The following is a 20,016-nucleotide window of genomic DNA, read 5'->3' as shown; positions in this document are numbered from 1 at the left end:
TTATGGATGCAGCACGGCTTCTTTCTCTTTTCCCTGCAGGAGGTGTAGTTAAAAGTCAGCTAGTGAGGAATAATGGTTGTCTACAGTGTTATCTCTCTCTCCCTCCGATTCCTCCCTCCCTGTTCGAGGAGCAGCATCACCATTCTCTCTAGCATGTTACTGGCTCAATTATTCTAGGTGCTCAACTGGTACAAAGTGGGTTTTGCAGAGCAGAGATCAACCAGGGAGCTCTCACTTCAGTGGGAGAAAGGGGGAGAGGGCTGTCAAGGGCTGTGTGCCATTATTCAGACCTCAGCATGTAACGCATGTTTCACATCCACTCCTCTTCTTCATCATCCAGCCTACCTAGTCTAGTGAATACGGAAGGGAAGTTGAGATCGGGTTCTGTAATTTGTTTTTTAATCTTTTCTTTGCTTTTTGGAGGCTACCAGTATCTCTTTTGTTTTACGCTCTCTACTCTTGAGCCGTTCAAGTGTGGGAGTGAAACTGTGTGAAAGCTCACAGGACTTCCAGATCACAAAGCGAGAAAGTCTGGAGGGCAACATGGGGGCTCTAATGGTCATCTTCTCTCTCCAGCCAAAACAAAGACGCAAGGAGACAGGTAGGCCCGATCGAAGGAAAGGGAATCTTTTTATTAGAAGATGTTCTTACAAATTAATTACTGTTAAAGAATAAATCATGTGGTTAAATCACAAACCTGTGGTAAAATTCAGATTTAAATTCAACAGGAATATCTTTATCATTCTTGCAGTGGAATATGAACTAAATTCATTAATTTTTAACAAATGAAATAATTCAAATAACCCTATTTGTCTGCAGTTTCTCTGTAATTCTCTCTATTTTCTCCATATTCAAGTTCCCACACCACCAGTCCATTAAATTGACTTTTGAATTATGCACCCTTCGATAAACATTTGTCTGAACTCTACAAACTTGCTCGAGTTGAGCCACTGCTTTTTCCAATACTGATTTAATAGTGGTGGCATGCCACCCCGTCTCCCTGCCACCGCTGTCGTACAAGCTTGTGTTAAACCTCTGTCTCTCTGCGGTAATGCACTGATCAGATTCTCCATCACACAGGAAGTCGAGTCTTTATTAAGGAATAATGACAGACATATTAACTGTGTGGCCAGTGAAGGGCTACAGCTGCCAGGAGATGAATTTACTGCTGTAGTTGAAGGGGCAAATGAATGTGTGTCATAATTCATGTGGGGATTGTGAGAGAACTGCAAAACAAAATGAATTGGGGACTCATGCTTAGTCTCTCTGGCAATACATTACCACAGTAGTTGTATGCAATGTAAGCATATTTCACAAGGGGCTTGAGACCCCAGGAACCAGATCAGCCCTGAATTACAGCCTCACAGTGAATCACATGTGGAGCTTAATTAAGATATATGTAAGAATTGCAGTTTTTTTGCATTGCATTTCAAAAATTAAAATAGCTCTTGGTTTGGAAATATAGGACACTCCATAGTATGTGCTCCCCCAGCACCAACAATGTTTTCTAAGCCATGCATCTACAAATTACAGTTCATTTTATGTCTTTCCAATCTTTCCGATAGCAGTGTTCTTTTTTTTTTCCATTTGGGTTAATGAAGCCCCTTGTACCACTCTTGTGCTAAAAATGTTTTAAATATGTAGCATTTATAGTTTATCATCATAGTCTGGACTGTGATATAAATATAAAAAATTGATATAAAGAATTTCAAGCCTGGTGATGAAGCCCCATTTTGAGAGGCTGGAGTGTTACTGCACTGTATTGGGTTCAATCTATTTCCGTTGTCGCACTTATTTTCACAAAGTGATGAGGGTCCAACAAGCACACAAAGACACTTTGCCCTCCACCAATATTTTCAGCTCACCGCCTTGGCTTTGAGTGTTCCCATGATGTTCAAAATGCTGCAAGGATAAGAAAGTAGCCGGGGTCACCATGATGGTAGTTGCTGACGTGTTTGTCCTTGTTGTGTTTTCTATGGCTTGGATTTCAAATGTTTGCCTGTTTGTACTGAGTACAGTTTGTGTAGGCAGCAGGTACCCTCAGGGGTAGAGTGGCTGCAGTGGAAATGGCAAATCGTGAGTCAGGCTGCAAATTGTCAGTCACTGAGAGGGAAAATAAAATAGCAATAGTTTAACAAAATCTGAGTTACCTGAAAGATAATGATGTAACAGCCTTTTATAATTATAATCAAGTCAAACTGATTGGCAATCGAATCTAAACAATAGTTCTCCTTCAATTCACATGAGGTGCGGTTCTCATTGCTGGCCCGGTTTACTTCCAGGCCTTCTGGTGTTTACAGAGCCGAGTAGCGACTTGGGCCAACTGCAGGGATAGCACCTGTCATTGCTAAGGGCAGCCGTGTTCACCAATTACCCTGCTTGCTCAGTACTAGTAATTTCAAGCAAAAAATAAAAAAAAGAAAACAAAAAAAAAGAAACTCTTATCCCGCAATGCTTATTTTGGAGCATACATTTCTTCTTTATCGGTAAGAAAACTCCAGACATTATGCTCCACATCATTATAGGGCTTTGTGAAACTTTGGAAAGATGTTTAATTCGGTTCCCCTTCGTTATAACGCAAGTGGTGGATCATTTACCTCACACAATTTGAATTAGTCTCATTATTTTCTCAGACCATCTGTCACATGCAGAATTTCTAGCAGAGCTTCTCATCTTGTTCAGAAGAGCCAGATGGACATCACAATGTGAGGGACATTGTGATGAACATTGATGCACATGCTTTATTGCATTTTTGTTCCTCTCACCACAGGTACAACCAACAGAAAAACTAAAGGAGCTTTATGTAGTTAAGATGAAGAAAAGTTTTACAATCTGTTTGAGCAAATATTGTATTTATTTATTAAAATGCTGTCCCCAGAGCAATACCACAATGTAGAAACATCCCAAATAAACAGTAATATGCAAAACCATCATTTAAATTTCTCCTTGGAATTTGTCTCAGTAATAGACATATAGATTCTCTTTCTTTTTGATCACTATTTGCTACAGTCAATTGTTCACAATCAAAAATAAATATTTAGAAAACTTAAACCCGAGATTGTACCAGGATAACAATTTTGATAAAAGGTTTCTGATGTTTGGATTTAATTATGTGCTTATACATGTAACATGAGGTAATGTGTCGCGTATAACATTGTCAGCACTTCATTATAATTTACACATGTACTCCACTGGACTTTGGACATCAGTAAAAACACAATTTTTCCTTCCCTACATGCAAAAAGGGATTGGCTAGCATTCCATTATATTCCATTGTCTCCAGGTAAATTGAAGTATCTGAAGGTACCCCTCTCTCTCCCTCCCTCTTCCTCAAAATTGTTTTAGTTTTATGAGACGACATCGTGTGTGGCCCCTATTCTCTAATATGTAAATATATATACCTGTAAATGATAGGGTCACTACACAACTCGTTCCCCTGGTGTTTTTGTTTTTTCATTTTATTTTGTTTTGTGGCTCTTTTTTCCAAAGTCACTGTGTCACTTTACCATATTGTTTTTCAATTTTTTAAATTAGCATTTAAATTGAAAAAGTAATGCTACGGCAGTTGGCTTTTTGGGCAGAGAGGGTTTTTGGTTTCCACCATGACATTTCAGTCAGTGCAAACATTCAATCTGTGAAATTAACTGTTCTGCTCCTGCAGGGCTTGCTGGCCAATGTCATGAGGGCTTACTTAGAGAAAAGTACAGTAGTTACTGTTGAGAAAAGCTCCGCAGATGCAAGGAAATAGTCGTGCACTGATAGCGATGTAACTCGCAGGGCCAAGGAAGTGGATCCTGATACCCACTAATGAACTGGAGATACCTGGTGTCCCCTTGACTGCAAATGTAGTCAAGTATTCTTCTATAGTCTCTTTTCTTACCAAATGTCATGATATTACAGAAAGTAAAAGATTGACAGTGTTGCTTGAGCCCCCCCCTGTTTTTTATTTTACTCACTTAAATCAAAGTTAATGAGTATAACTTTAATCAGGTTCGTGATCTGTGTAAGGAAGCATTCAAGTATTGCAATGTCAGGCTTTAGTAATGGGTTCTGACTAGTCTTTCTCAGGGTTCACCGAGAAATAATGCATGTTTTTTCAAAACAATTTTCAAATGTGGTGATTGATTTGCAAATCTCAAAAAAGTCCAGCCAGCACTGAATATAATGACCAAGAATCGTGTGGGAGGGTCACAGTTCTATGGAACATTTTATTTAAAGATGACCATGAAAACGGTGAGGTAGTCTGTATCAGACCAGGTAGGATGAATGCCAAAGCAAACACTGAATTGCTGAACTTTTGACACATGACTTTCTCTGATTTATACAAAATCCCATGTTTATGGTGGATTCCAGCTGCTACAATAAACCCTGATGAATGAGTTATGATTGAGGTCTGCAGAAGAACCTGCCTTGATTCAAAACACCTCAATCTGTCAGCAGAGGTTCACCAAAGTTCGGCCGTGGAGATGAAAAAATAATCAGTCAGTGTTCGGCATAAAGAACTGAAACCAGGCTCCTCTTTGTCCTGTAGCAGCAGTCGAGGCTGCTGCTGCTGGCGTCATGTGTGGGAGACACTTTCCTGACATAACGTGGGCTGCATTGTACTGGATGAGCTTAAATTAAATTCTCAGCCTTTGTTGTTTTGTTTGGCTTTTTTCCTCAAGTTAAAGCACTGGAGGGAAACATAGCATCATAATCATAATTCTAAATGATGAATTTGAATACAAAGCTCACAGAATCTCGGAACTCGAGGTCGTGTCCAAAACTGTATTCCCTGGACTTAGAATGACTCTGGAGAACAAGGTGGTAGAAGAGGGTTACATCTGGAAGTTGTTGGCCGTAATCCTTGGGAAGCATTTCAGATGGTAGCTGTTCTGTGAGAAAAAAGAAAGGCATCACAGTGCTGACAAGATCTACATATTTAGAGGGCCTTTAGTTAGATGACTGTGTTCATTCCTAATCCACAAGGTTGAACTAAAAATACAAATCCCAAAAACTCAATTAGCACCATTTGCTAAAAAAAATGCAAATGAGACAAGTAATTCGAAATTTGGATTTACAAAAGGTGATGACTTCAAATTGACTTTTCTTTTAAATGCTTTTCATGATTAGATTGACAGTGCTGTTAATTTGTATTTACGATTGCATTTTCACAAAAGCAAACAAACAAAATTATTGTTTGATAGAGTACAAAAAGCAGTCTCAAATTCAGATTTCACATTGAAAACTTAAACCCATTCACATCAAAACAATCATATGTCAAGCAGTCATAGAAATTGCTACAGAATTAGTTATACAATTAGTAAATGCCTTGATGGTAATTTCCTTGAGCTAGACTTAGCAATCAAGTGAAGTTAGTAATGGCATTTAAAGTTTATTTGCAATTACTATATATTTACAATACATCATATTTCTTTCTGTAAGCATCAGTCCCCCTGATGCTTGACTGACTGAAGTAATTTGCAGTTCTCTCAGTTTCCAGTACAAGGCTCAACTACTGTCTGTCGATCAACCCTGTGGTGAACAAGTTTGTTCTTAAGATCTCATTGCAGGGAGCTCTAGATCTTGATTTAGTTGTGTATATATATTTAGTCTGGAATTTTCCTCTTCTTTAGCATGTACAGTTGTGTTCAAAATAATAGTGTTTTTTTAAAACATTAGAAATGCTCAGAATCCATATAATTTATCTCCATTAATTCGGAACACTACACATTATATTTTACGTCAATACATGAAGAAAAAAATGTATCAATATTTGAATTACTTTATAGAAAATGAAGGAGTGAAAAAGCTATTGGGCTGTTCAAAAAATATAGCAGTGTCTGCATTTTTCATTACAAACTCAAATATTTACTCAAACTGAAAAAAATGTTCAGATTTAGCATTCTTGTGACTCACTAAACTAATATTTAGTTTACTAAAAGTAAGTGTTTACATCAGTTTACACTGATACTAAGAACTGCTTTACATCTGTGCTGCTTGGAGTTGACTTCTGGCAGCTGTAAACAGGTATTCCAGCCTAGAACGATTTGACAATAACAGACTTAGGAGCATTCATATCATGAATGTTGAGTCCGTTGGTTTCTCTGTTTCTACCAAACCTACCGGTAAATTATTTGCCATGTAATAATATTATTTATACCAAAAACAGTGATTGATCAGGTCAGTTATGTTGGACTGCTCTTTATTTTGAACACAACTGTATGTACCCAGTACAGGTTTGCTTGTGGTTCTTTTCTCAACCCAGTTGCTGGGTGGGCTGTCATTTCATTTAATGCCACATGATGGCAGCAAAATAAAATAATCAAGCGTCTCCACTGACAGCTACATCATCACATTGAATGTGGAAAAATTAGCTCAAGTTTTGAACTTTTTTTATTTATTATTTTGACTCTTTGGTCATATCATTAAAGTGCCTAATTAAAACAAGGTGTTCGTATTATTTGAGTGCATAAAATATCAGGTTGTGTCAAGGCTCAAAGTATTACAAATTCTATATTTTTAAAAATATTAGAATAATTTAAATTTCCCAATTGTTGGAGCATTAAATGCACGTTCTATTCTAAGTACTGTGTCCTGTAGATTAGATGTGTCATAATTTGAATTTCCATATCATCACACAAAATTTCCCAAAGACTTTTTTATTGATATGTTTCAGACTTTTTTAGTGTGTGAATGTAATGTATGCAAATGTAATGCAATATTTGAAACATGACAGCAACTTCCCAGGGATGTCATTTTTAAGCTAAAAAAATTTCAGGTTTGACATTTCATACATTTTGTATCTTGCATTCATTTGTAAAACCAGCTATTCCTAAAATAATAAATAAATACATACATAAATAAATAAATAAGATCCAGCTTAAAGGTAATTTTCTTCAAATTGGATTATCATTGCAAATATCCAGAAATGAGCTCTAATTGATCCTGGTAATTAATGAGACGTTGAATTAGGATAATCCTGTCAGGGTGGAGGAGGTTTCTTGTGGCTGACGCCCATTGGCCGAGGGCATTAAAGGGAAATCGCAACTTACTTACTAATGAAATTTCAATGTCTAAACAACCATGCTGCCCGGCTGTGGAAATTACAATGAAACACTAATAATATAGCTGAAGCTCAGAATTATCAAGAATGCCACTGTTACTTATTAAGCTGCGTTCTTCACTGCAGCATATAGTCATGTTACTGTAGGAGTGGAGGGACTTCATGTCAGGTGTTCTGTGGAGAAATATCAGCATATCTTACATGTTTTTAAACATATTTTAGCAAATTAAGAACTTGTTCACTGGCGTGTTTTTCACGGAGCATATCGACAGGATACAGGTGCTGCGGACGTGTACTGCCTCCTATAGTAGAATCCCCCCCAGGTTAAACCACCACACTGCAATTACCTTGATCACCATTTCCATGGTGATTCATTCAGCATACTGTGTGCTGATGACATGCAGGAACAGTGATTATTTTCATTACTTTTTGCCAAAGGCCTTGATTACGCCCTATGTGAAGTCATGTAGTGATGAGAGACCAGATGTTGGGAAGTTTCTTGTGAATTACGTCATGATCTGGTATCACACTGGCCTGATGTTGTAATACGATTATTACACTATTTCTTAATTCTCCTTCTTTTCATCAATGCAACATGGTTTTTCATCGGCGTGTTTAGTGGCTGTCCACCCACTTATATTCCCAAACTGTGCCCGCACACACATACACTCTCTTGGGGTTTGCGGGCTATATTTGGATGGTACTCAGCTGCCACAAATAAATTTAAGGGCTATACAGACTTTATGTGAATTTAGTAATAGGTAATATGGAAATCACCTGAATATAGAATATTATTTTATTCAGGGAGGCCAGTGTCTCCGTGAGCCGGTCCCAAGCCTGGATAAATGCAGAGGGTCGCGTCAGTAAACATGACAGCCTCATTTTAATATTCCTTGGAAAACATAAACCACAGACTAATTCCACTTTCAAATTGCTGCAGGTGTTACTTAATTATATCACCAGTTTGTACCCCAAGCTAACATGTAAACAGTGTGATTAGCTTGTGTCTGCCTCCTTAACTGGTCAATGACAGGAAAGAAGGCACCATGTATTTGATTGATGACTGTTGAATTGAGGCATCTCTCCCACTCCTAGTTTCATTTTCCTCGAGAAAAATCTGACTTGCCCAGCACTTCATGAAAATTTTTCAGTGACTTTGGACAAAAATATGGATTATCAATTTTCTAGAAAAAGAAAACACGTTTGTCACCTTTGCTTACTTTTCTCAAGCTCTGTGTCAGAGCCTAAAGGATCCACAATTTAATAGCTCTCGCTGCCCTTAGTAATGGTTTTGCTTGGGAGTTATAATATGTGCTTGTTTACTGAACACACAAACCTACTGTACTGTATATACAGTGTGTGTGTGTGTGGGTATATACATACACATACACGTATCTATATGTATATATGTATATATACATACACACACACACACGCGCTCACACACACACATACACACACACATATATATATATATATATATATACAGGTATGCATATATAAAATGCAGCCTCAGAGCGGCATGGGCCAGTGTCTCCCTGAGCCGGCCCAAGCCCAAGTAAAGGCAGAGGGTTGTGTCAGGAAGGCCATCTGGCATAAAACTTTTGCCAAAACCATCATGCGAATTAAACCTAATAATCTCATAAGGGGTCGGTCGAATGACCGCCATCGGTACCCATGACCTACAGTGCACCAGTGGAAACTGGGCTACTGTAGGTCAAAGAAGGAGAGGTGGAAGTTGTGTTTTGAAACAGAGAGAGAAGAGGACAGGCAAGAGTCTGGGACTGAGAGTAGGGACCGAATATCTGGACTATGACAGGAAAAGGTAGAGAGTTGGTCGACATGATGCAGAGAAGGAAGGTGGATATACTGTGTGTCCAGGAGACCAGATGGAAAGGTAGGAAAGCAAGAAGCTTAGGAGCAAGCTTTAAATTGTACTATAATGGTACTGACCAGAAGTGAAATGGAGAGGGAGTTCTCATGAAGGAGGAATTTGTTAGGAATGTTCTGGAGGTGAAAAGAATGTCAGATAGACTTATGAGTCTGAAACTGGAAATTGAAGGTGTGATGCTCAATGCTGTTAGTGGCCATGCCCTGCAGGTGGGATGTGAGTTTGAGAAGAAGGAGAAGTTCTGGAATAAGTTAGATGAAGTGATGCAGAATATCCCCAGAGATGAGAGAGTGGTTGTAGTGCAGACTTCAATGGACATTTTGATGCCAGCAATCGAGGTGATGAAGACGTGTTGGGCAGATTTGGTATCCAGGATAGGAACGTAGAGGCACGGACAGTGGTAGACTTTGCAAAAGGGATGGAAATGGCTCTAGTGAACATCTTTTTCCAGAAAAGACTGGAGCATAGGGTAACTTATAAGAGCGGAGGTAGGATCACGCAGGTAGACTACATCTTGTATAGACAAGGTAACCTGAAGGTGATCAGTGACTGCTAAGTAGTTGTAGGTGAGAGTGTAGTCAGACAGCATAGGATGGTGATTTGTAGGGTGACTCTGGTGCAAAGGAAGATCAAGAGGACAAAGTGATGGAATCTGAAAAGGGAGGAGTGTTGTATGGTTTTCAGGGAGGAGTTGAGAAAGGACTTTATATGAGGACTCCCGAGGACTTTATATTTCAGACTTTATTTAAGACTCGATGCAAATTGACTCGTTTTTTCAAGTAATTTGTGGAAAAAAATGTGGGACTAATTTTCTAAACATAAACCTTATTAATAGTCATATCTGGACTCTTGCGTGCTTATGTATGTCATGTAAACCAAGCATTGTCTTTGATTGATATTAATGTATTAGGAATGAATAGGAATGAATATCAACAATTTATAGGAAGGTCCAATGTTGGGAGCAAGCCACTGGAGAAAAAATATTTTCCTTCTTTTTCCCCTTTTTTTCATATGCCTGCAGGTTATAACAAGCTTGAATCTGTTTCCTGGTCAGATTAACGAGGTCATATAGGCGTTGATTGGGATTGAAGTGCTTTGCATCAATCATAGACTGAGAGTCTTAATTTTAAGTGCCGTGTGATTGTTCACCCCACGAAAATCATCCCTCTGAAGTTACAATGGGTTAAAAATGTTACATTGTGACCAAAGTGAGCCCCATGCTAGGAGACATGTTTACTCACATACTCAGAGTCTGAAGTGGTTCTTAGTCATCCAGGTCATAGTGAATTCTTGTCGAAATCTTCTTGTCTTGGCAACAAATCTGTCTTGGTATTGATCCAAGTATGGCGTTGTACGTTTTTGAAAGGTTGTGTCTGAGTATTCCTCCTCCGTTCAGAGATGGTTTTTCCGTTTTGACAAAAATGTCTTCTTTGAATCCTCTCTTAAACCATCTGTCTTCTCTGGCCCGAATACGGACATTGCTGTCTTCAAACAAATGGCCCCTGTCCCTCAGGTGTAAGTGGACTGCGAAGTCTGTCTTGAAGTGGTGGCTCCACTGTTTTGGGCCATTCGTTTGTGCAGGGGTTGTTTGGTGTCTCCAGTGAAGAAGTCAGCACAGTCCTCAGTGCAAGTGACAGCATACACCACATTCTCTATCTTGTGCCTGGGTGTTTTTTCTTTGGGTTTTTGCCTCAGGGTGTTGCGGGGTTTTAAATGTATCAGTATATGGTGTTTGTTGGACACCCTTCGGAGTTTCTCTGAAACACCAGTAACATAACATATGATGATGCTCTTTCGTTTGTTGTTTTCTTCATCCTGTTCTATATTCCTGTGCCTGGTGGTTTCTGATTTGGTGAAGGCCCGATTAGGGTAGCCACAGGATACATAGACATTCTCAGTGGTTTGGATTTTAAGAGTAATTAAACAACTTCAAATACCCATATTAGATACCATTGAACACCTCAATGAATGAAAATTCAGAAGTAAATGTAACCAGATCCCACACCTCACTGTACTCAGATTATATGCCTAATAGTCTTTGTTCCAAATATGTCGTCACTAGTGCCAGTGAGTCTGTCATTTGCACGGGACTATTTTAAGCTGTGAGAAGCAGAAGCGGTAGGTCAAGGGGGAATGAGGAGTGTGTGGAAGCAATAGAAAGTGCTAGTACACAGGAGAAAGGATCTCAGGGATCAATGGGTCAAATAAAAGGTAACATCTGAAGGTCACTTTGTTTTATGTTATTGATTTGATTTAGGGCTGTATTCGTCCCCAGGGACATCGGTATAGGTCAAATGTATATATGTGTGTGTGTGTGTGTGTGTGTGTGTGTGTGTGTGTGTGTGTGTGTGTGTGTGTGTGTGTGTGTGTGTGTGTGTGTGTGTGTGTGTGTGTGTGCGCGCGCCTGTGTGTGTGTGTGTGTGTGTGTGTGTGTGTGTGTGTATAGATATGTAATATTGTTATTATATTTCTTCAAGCAATCCAAATCATAAAAATAACAATGATGAGTGAATTTGATATCAATTTCAATTATTTTTTTCCCTTGTTATTATCTAACAAGCCAGTTTTGTGGCTATTCATTCATTCATTCATTCATTCATTCATTCATTCAATCAATTACTTATTTATTCATGCCGTGGAAAAATGTATTTGCTTTAATAAATAAATATGCTAAGAACAATAACAAAATGCTGATTTTTACTGATTAAGAATCAAACATGTCCACATCATCATAGCTGACTTTGATGGAAAATTGATAAATTGTTAAAATTATGCGGTTTGATGAAGCCTAAAAACAAAGTTACAGTTATGCTGACGAGCTAAGGGAAACTCTTGATGCAGCAGAGAAATCAAAGCTTTCGTCTAAATGCGCAGGAATCTTCCCCACACTTTCTTCACAGGTTTCTTGACACTCTCCTTTATCTGATTCTGACAGCTCCGTACCTCAGTCTGCTTTATTTTATGTCATCCCTGCTGGGCCACCCCAGGCTGCAATGCTTCACTTTTTTTATTGTCGTTGGTGGTCTTCTCTTCTTACATCCTCATGAGCTGGATGTGTTACAACCCAGCACATTTGCAGCCTTCTGCAGGTTGTCTTTTAAGGATGATGCAGTAGGGAGGTGTCATCACTTCACTTGCAAGCTCCCATTTTTCTCACCCTGGTTTTTCACCTCCATCTTCACCAGCTGCAGGTTTCAAAAGACTTTCATGCTTCTTACCCTGTAAGAGCATAATCATGTTATCCTTGATAATCTTTAGCGACACTGGCAGAACTGTTTTATTATTGGTCAGCAGGTTATATTTTTCTCTGAATCGCAGTAAACACACTGGATACGTCACTTTTCATCGTCAACCATTCCAGACTCATTCAGCAGCAAGAATAAAGTTCTCAATAGAATTTTTTTAAACCTTTTTATTTATTTTTGTCATTCATGTTATTCTTTCTTTCTTTAAGAACATAAAATAATATCAGCCATTTCATTAAACTAATACTAAGAATTCTCATCACATTTCTAATAAATTAAAATCTCTCTGCTAATACATAGGGAGAAATTTAGCAGCTTATAACAAAGTAAAGAGAGTAGTGCCTCCTGGGGTTTCCAACTGAATTCAACCAGCTTCGTGAAGAAGAACTATGAGGTTACAAAATATCAATTTGTCCGGCCAAATAAAAGGCATGAGAGCGAGAGGGACTCCTCTTTGTTGTCATGTTCTCGTCACTGCCAGCGATGCTTTCAGACATCCGTTACATAAGGCAGCGCAGCCGCATAATTAGAGTTGTCGTATTTTCTAAGAAGAGTCGACAGTTGTCAGGGTCACCACATAACTTTTGGATTTCATGGTTATTCATGTCTACTTCAATTTTCCATCCTTCTCCAAGGACTCGCTCGAGATGTTGAAGGTGTTCTTGTGTCTCTTTGAGGCTCTTTTATCTTTTGGCTGCAAACATTTTTGAAATGAAAGTATATATTATATGCATTATATTTTATATTTTTCCACATTCTCATCAGACAGAACGGATTTTGTTGTTTTGTCTGTTGTCTATTGGAAAGGAATCAAAGCTTCCAGCAGCGATTTTGAGGCATTACAATTCCAAACAGCTGCGGTAAAAGCAAACAACAACAACAACAAACTACATAGCAGCCATGCAATGAAACATGTCTTAGTGAAATTGAACTTATAGCAAATAAAATAATGAATATAAAAGATACATTTAAGGGGAAGAAAAAAGCAAAACGAAACACCAGGGCTGAACAAAAGTCATTTTTCCTAAGGAAATGCACAGTGGGTACAATGTGACTGTTGCAAACCCCTCCTCCAACCAAGAGCATTGTGTCGAAAATAAAACCATCCAAGAGGTTGTAATCAGGAGCAATTGTTACCTCAAACGTGGGCATCCAAAAGGCAGCATTACATCTACTTTGGAAAATTGAGCATCTGTAAAGATTTTCAGTCACCCAACTTATTGTTATCCAAAAGAAGATTGGCTTCATTATTGATCCTTCAGGATGTTTCACATGTAATCAAACAGGCCTTTTCAAGAATCCATAACAGAGTCAATGTGTTAGTCCTAACTTTACGCCAATAAACTCAAAACACGTTTCCTAAACGTAACAGAGTGAACACTCACCTGACCTTGACTTTGCTCTTCAGCCCACTCAGATCATTGTGATAGACGCTTATAAAAGAAATTGGACATCACAAAAGCCCACTTCTAACCCGTGCGCCCAGAAATGCTCATTTTGAACTAAGCTACTGTATATGATGAGCTGGGAATAAGGGCCTGTTCGTAAAATTGCGTTTCTGAGTCAAAGAAGAAAAAATACACCGTCAGAGCTTTTGACCTCTGCACACATTCACTCAAAAGTGGCCCCTCAAATGCATCACTTCCATCCATCTGTTGTGTCTATCTCTCTCCTCTGTTGCTGCGGTCAGGTTCATCCACCAGCTCCTATTTTCCACATTTTTTTCCCCATTCTCTCCTCACACCTTCTCACTATCTTCTTCCCCCACCTTCCCCCTCCTCAGTCCTCCACGCATTTTCCCCCTCCCTTCTTCCCTCCCTCCCTGCCTGGCGCCGGCTCTTCATCAGAGCTGGAGATGCAGGGCTCTTGAGGGGAGTTAAATGGCCTGCAGACGGTGCACCGTGAGCTCGGTGTAGTCGGCCATGGGCAGCCTGTGACCTGTCCGACATGTCGTCTGTGAACTTGGAGGGGCTGGAAATGATTGCTGTGCTGGTGGTTGTGGTCCTCTTTGTAAAGGTGCTGGAGCAGTTTGGTTTGCTAGAGGCCGGCTATGACGGTAAGGGGAATAGTAATCCTACTGTGTTGTTAGTCAGAGTGATCAACCACTTGTTGTTCCCACACTTGATATTGTGCAGTACTTTGTTGGAAGTGTGTTCCTCAGTGAACTATATATATTGTCTAGTTTCAGTGTCTGAAGTATTCCTTGGAGAGACTATTATGTTTAGTCCTGGTTATTCTTAGAATTAAACTTTGCAAGGGGAAACACCATAATTGTCTTAGGTTAGCTTATAATCAACCAGTACCACAATACCACAAATTTGTTTCTTTGAATCTGATTAGTCATCTTTGAGCTTTTGACTAGGATCATTTTAGCGATTAGAAATATAAAAATTGAAAATATTTATAGATGTGAAAATCTTTCTTGTTCATCTTTAGTTAATTTTCTGTTTCCTTCAGGAAACTTTTGATAAGTTTTTTCTTGAATTCCATGGCCAAATTCATTTTTCATTTTTATATCACTTTAATCGATTTTGTGAAGGATGAAGGGGTCTTTGAGGAGTCATTATGGATATTTTTGATTAAAAACCAACAGCCAAAAAAGTATATCCATCATTACAGTAAAGCTTTTTCAAATGTATATTTCATTTTTCTGAGCCATATTTGAAGAGTGTGTTTTGTTTGTTTTTAACTTTCAGATTTTGAAATTCATGTGAATACCCTGAAAGTATATATACACCTGCAACAGGAAGCATGTTGGCAAAGATATTATTCTTTTTCAACACAGTTTCTTGCTATTGCAATATTTCATTTTAACTACAGTTCGATCACCTGCCCCTGTGCCCTCCCCAGGTGCATTTTAAGTATTTTATTTTCTCCAAATGATAAAACTTTTCTGTTGTTTGAACTGTAATCCACCTCTTCTGCAATTCATAATCTGAGGCTCCTTTGCCTGTAACTTCTCAGTGCTTGCCATTCAAAGCCTTCACTTGACAGCTATTGCTAAACTTTTGATTTGAAGGCTGAGTTTATTAGATCTTTGCAACTTTGGGCTTCGCTAACTTGTTTAAGCTGAAGGAGAGTGAAAAGTTGGGATAGAAATGACTTACACTCTGGAACCCTGGATTGATTTGTAATTAAATAGAATCTGCAAATTGTTTTATAAACTGAGAAAAACAGCATCTGCTTCATGATTGTTTCACTGTTGTCTTTCATCTTGTTTAGTTAAGAGCGACAGCAGTATAGGAGCCGATTTCTGATTCTCTTCCTCCATAGAAGGAATGTAATATTCAGGAGTTGGGTCTTTCAGGCAGTGAAGAAAACCTGTTATTTGTCTGCACTGCCAAGCTGTTGTCTTTATGTTTCTAAAGTGAAAAGCAGGCCAATATCATCACATCCGTTCCAATTCAAAGAATTGGATTTAATCACATTTGGGTACATCCACAGACTGTAATTTGCGTTATTTTGTTTTCATTTAGAAAATTCATCTTTATTTATAATTGTCTCTATATCTATGTTTCCCATCCACACTTTTCCCAATTATTTCTTTGAATTTATTTTCCTTGAAATGTTTGAATCTATTGTCAGGTTTTCATTATTTCCTTGTTTTTCATGGCTAGAAGCTGTAAATGCTGTATATCAGAAAGACCTTATCAATTTTTAACTTTTTTTTAAACTCTCTTGTAAGAGTAAGTCACCCAAACCATTAAATAATGAAATGTCATCAATCATGTTACTTTTTTCTTTTTTTCTCATAGATATCGTAAATAATTCAGCTTATATACAAAAAAACACTTCATGTATGCACTGGGACGCACCCTCAGTGATGTATTCTGGGGTCATTGGGTGTTTCAGGTCTCACAACATCATACACCCTCACCCAGGCAACCCAGACGGGGTTGATCAAGTCTCAACCTGCATCCCAGTAGCAATCTACGGATATTAATCCAAAGCCACCAGTTGGCCTTCTCTAGCTTTGCTTGCAGATGTAATAGCCCTCTTATTTGCAGCTCCTACAATTCCCAAGCGACTCATGACTTTGCAAAAAAGAGCATCCTGCAAAACCCCTGTAGCCGACTTCTATGGGCTCATAGAAGGTTCTCCAGCCTCCACCAGCTCCTGGCACTTGGTTAATTTCCTCTCGTTGGCTTCCTCAATTTGCTCTTCCCAGGTCACCGTTAATTCCAGTATGATCAGGTGTTTTGAAGCCTTAGAGGTGATTATCATATCTGGTAAGAGACTTGTTGGGGGAAATCTCAGTTGCTTTCCCCGGTCAACCTGTAGCTACCAGTCAGATGCCGTGTGGAGGAGGCCGGTTGTTCAGGGTTTCTCTTCAGCTTTGATGGAGACTGCCTTTTTTGGAGCATGATAGTGCTTGCTGTAGCTGATGGCTTAGGCTAAGCTTTCAGCGATTGCCTTAAACATGGTCATGGCTCCTCCGATAGCGACCATCAACCAGGGCAGCTGAGGAGATGTTCTAAAAAGCCTCCTCGAGAGGGACCATCAGCCTAGTTTGCGACGCTAAAAAAGATCAGGTAAAGTGAAGGGAATTGTAGGTTAATTATTATTTTACTTTTGAACACTAAATATTAATCACTACTAAGTTTTTCATGAATGAATTCATTTCATACTGTATTAACAAATGTTTCTAAAGCACATTTTATTTGGAATCTCAAGTTTCATCTTTGGGAATTATTGCTTTATCACTTCATTGCAGCAGCAAACACTTTTGCATTTTCTCCATTTCCAGTCAGAATTGTGCGCCTTCCACTGAGCTGCAGGAAAAATGAACCCACAGTGAGTAAAAATATTACAGAGCAAAATTGAAAACAAAAAAAAAAATGTTTTTGGTTTGATGCAAATTTCCAATACAATGTGCAGAAGGATTATGAATCTTTTTTTTTCAGGTCCATTTTCATTTATTTATTATATATATTATATCTTTTTTTAACCCCCCCCACACACACACACACACACATACACACACACTGAGATTCTCATTACTGTTTTTCTCTCCCATTTGATATTTTTTGCTAAAAATAGACAGTCAGTTGCAAATGGCTCTTTTCAGTGTCAGCTCCTGTCAGTGGTGGTGTGACATTAAGTGACAGCAGCGCACCACCAGTGTACAGGGGTGTGACAGCTAACAACGCTGCTCTTTGATATGGCAGTTATTGCAAATTGCTCCCATGTTTCAGGTGCAGCTTTGGTTAAATGGGACCGAGTGCTATATGATGCAGTTAACAAACAGACACAAACATAGGCTGCAAATAATACTTTCAGCAGACTGTCAATTCCGGTGCGAGGGGGATAATTTCTCCCCTGTTTTGTGCCCTGACATGTCCATCCTTTCCAGCAATCGATTTGTGGGTATTTTAAATTTTTGCAAAAAAGTTTAGTCTACATAGTCATATCATGCATTATTTTCTTAAATGTTGAAAATCTCTCTATAATTGTAAAATAATTTGACTTAAACCCCTTCAAAAATCATTATTCATTTCAAATATGTTTTCAGGTCATGGCTGCCATCTGTTGGTCAGTTTACCAAAAAAATAAAATAAAATAACGTTAAAGCTGGTCGGTGAATGATTAAATATCGAATTATTTGTGATATTTCTGTGAAGATCGTCAGTCATCCCAGGACGTGGATTTCGTTTATGAATCGTGCTATGCTGACAGTGATTTCCTTAATAGAAATTGTGATCATGTATTTATTTTAAATGTCATATGTTAGCATCAAACACCAACCCTCTTTTTGAAAGGTCTGTGCCAATTTAATATCATCATATTTAAATGTTTTTTTCGGTATATTCACATATATGTTTTTTTTTACAACCATGGAAAAATGTCATTGATAAATAAGTGTGAACGTACTAAAAGACAGTGAGAGTAATGATTGCTTGGAAAGTCTCAGGAAATTAGTTTAAAAAATCACATTTCAATTATTTTATATATTTGGAAAAATGTTTTAGAAGGTCAGTTAAATTACTCTGTCAAATTCATTTAAAATGGATGATTATTCTTTTTAGGGTGGTTATTGCAGCATTAAAATCTGAAGCTCTGAATGACACGTGTTTCTTGCTTTTTTTTTTTTTTTTCTAATAAATATTTGAACCAGTGTAGCGAAGCCTCGAATGAAAAGCACCTGAAAATCTAAGCACCATTGCCGTGTCTGAAATATATAGCTTTGACCACAAGGGGAAGTGACTCCATAAAAAGAGCCACTTATAGCTAAAGATAGAAGTCACACTTTTTGAAAATTATTTTTATTTTTTCTTTCATATGCATTTGAAACGGTTACATTTTGTCTTGTTGTATTTTTTAATCGTATTTGATGAGTATATCCACAATACGGTATCTTACCAGCACCACAGAGTAGTATGTTAATCCTTAAATTATTTAAATTAGAACCTTGACTTTTAGGGTGCATTGTCAACTAATTTAAAAGAAAGCGATTGAATATCCGTATATTTTATTTTCTATAACAACTAGGGTATCATAATAGGCAAACAGGTTAATTATATGAGACTCGAGCCATGTGGCTTCCTTGACTCGTCTAAGTGTAAAGTAACAGGTCCAATATATAAGAAGGTGCCCAGAATTGCCAAGGAGGGTTCAATGAAGTGAAGTTAAACAATTTTCATATATTATTACATTATCAAAATAACATTCTGTTATTTAACTAAGTGCTGCAGTTCAAATATGATATATTGGGACCTTTGACAGTTTTATCCAGGGTCGGAGGCTGATAACTTGAGTTGGGGAGACGTTTTCCATCAATTTAGTAGAGCCTGGATTTATGTTCTTGTAGGCAGGGCAGGGCCTGGCCCCACTTTTTCATCAGTCATTGGAATGAAAAAACATTATATTAGCAAACTAGTGCATAATCTCGTAAATGCTCCTGTGTGCAAATTATACTGTCAATCATTTTATTTTTTGTTTTGTTTTTTTTAATCAATGTTAGGTTCTTAAATTGTTGCAAAATTTTAAAAAGTGTAAATATTTTTTTCCCCAAAGCAAAGATGATGTCCTTAGATGTTTTTACCTTTGCAATGACCTCAAAGAATATTTTAGTTTGATCAAGAAGACTGAAGAATATGGAAAAATAGATCATTCAAACTATAAGGGAAAAAAGAAGAAATATAGCTTGACAGAAAAAAAGTTATTTATCTTCACATATGCATTGGCCTAAATTGATCGAAAGGAAAATAAATACTTTCTGTGTTTTTCTGTGTCTCGCACATGATTTTGCCACCTTCTGATATGGCAAAATCCCTGATTGTTTGCTGAACAAAAAAAATATTGCAGCATTATTTTTGCAAACACAGAGAAACATCAAAATGCAAGGTAACTTTCGTTAAGATTATAAAATCAAATGCGATATCTCAATGTCCCATGTCTGAGGGATAACACATCAATTCCAGTCATATACAGGTACAATGTATGAAAGGAAATCGCGCAATAGGAAATTGTCTGAGTCATAATATTATGAACTGTTTGCTTTCACATACTGTTATGTCTATGTGAACCCAACATCTCCCTCAGATTATTTTCTCTATTAATTCTGTTGTGACAGGGGAAGTCCCTTTGCAATTATCTAGGAATATATTCACCAAAATATTTATCATTGAGATATGATTAACATTTCACACACCAGTTGCCCCTTGTTTTCAAAATCAAGCAGACAAATGTAAATGATGTCCTTTATATTATTTGATGTGTTCATTTGTTAAAAATGTGGTTGGAAGAGGATTTGCTTTACAGCACATTCTACTCCTTTTAGAATTGCATGCAGGCACACAGGATATAATGTTTTCATTTGGGAGTGACTGGCATTT

At 37.9% G+C, this 20,016-nt stretch overlaps 1 protein-coding gene across 6 annotated transcripts in view; it reads left to right on the top strand.

The window, feature by feature from the left end:
- Window positions 1–20,016, top strand: part of kcnip4a (potassium voltage-gated channel interacting protein 4a) — a 142,792-nt gene that overhangs the window by 76,730 nt on the left and 46,046 nt on the right. The window contains exon 1 of one of the 6 annotated variants that reach the window (XM_086165392.1): window positions 390–601. The exons of 4 other annotated variants lie outside the window; for them this stretch is intronic. In XM_086165392.1, coding sequence (XP_086021518.1) covers window positions 544–601 — 58 coding nt within the window. In that variant the 5' untranslated portion in view covers window positions 390–543. Of the gene's footprint in view, window positions 1–389; window positions 602–14,099; window positions 14,238–20,016 lie in introns of those variants that run through there. One more of the 6 variants, XM_086165389.1, reaches the window with a different exon arrangement.

Source organism: Fistularia commersonii, chromosome 19, assembly GCF_037954325.1.
Source record: "Fistularia commersonii isolate RoL2024-O1a breed Wild chromosome 19, RoL_Fcom_v1.0, whole genome shotgun sequence".
Taxonomy (NCBI): domain Eukaryota; kingdom Metazoa; phylum Chordata; class Actinopteri; order Syngnathiformes; family Fistulariidae; genus Fistularia; species Fistularia commersonii.
This window is presented reverse-complemented; position numbering and strand designations above follow the sequence as displayed.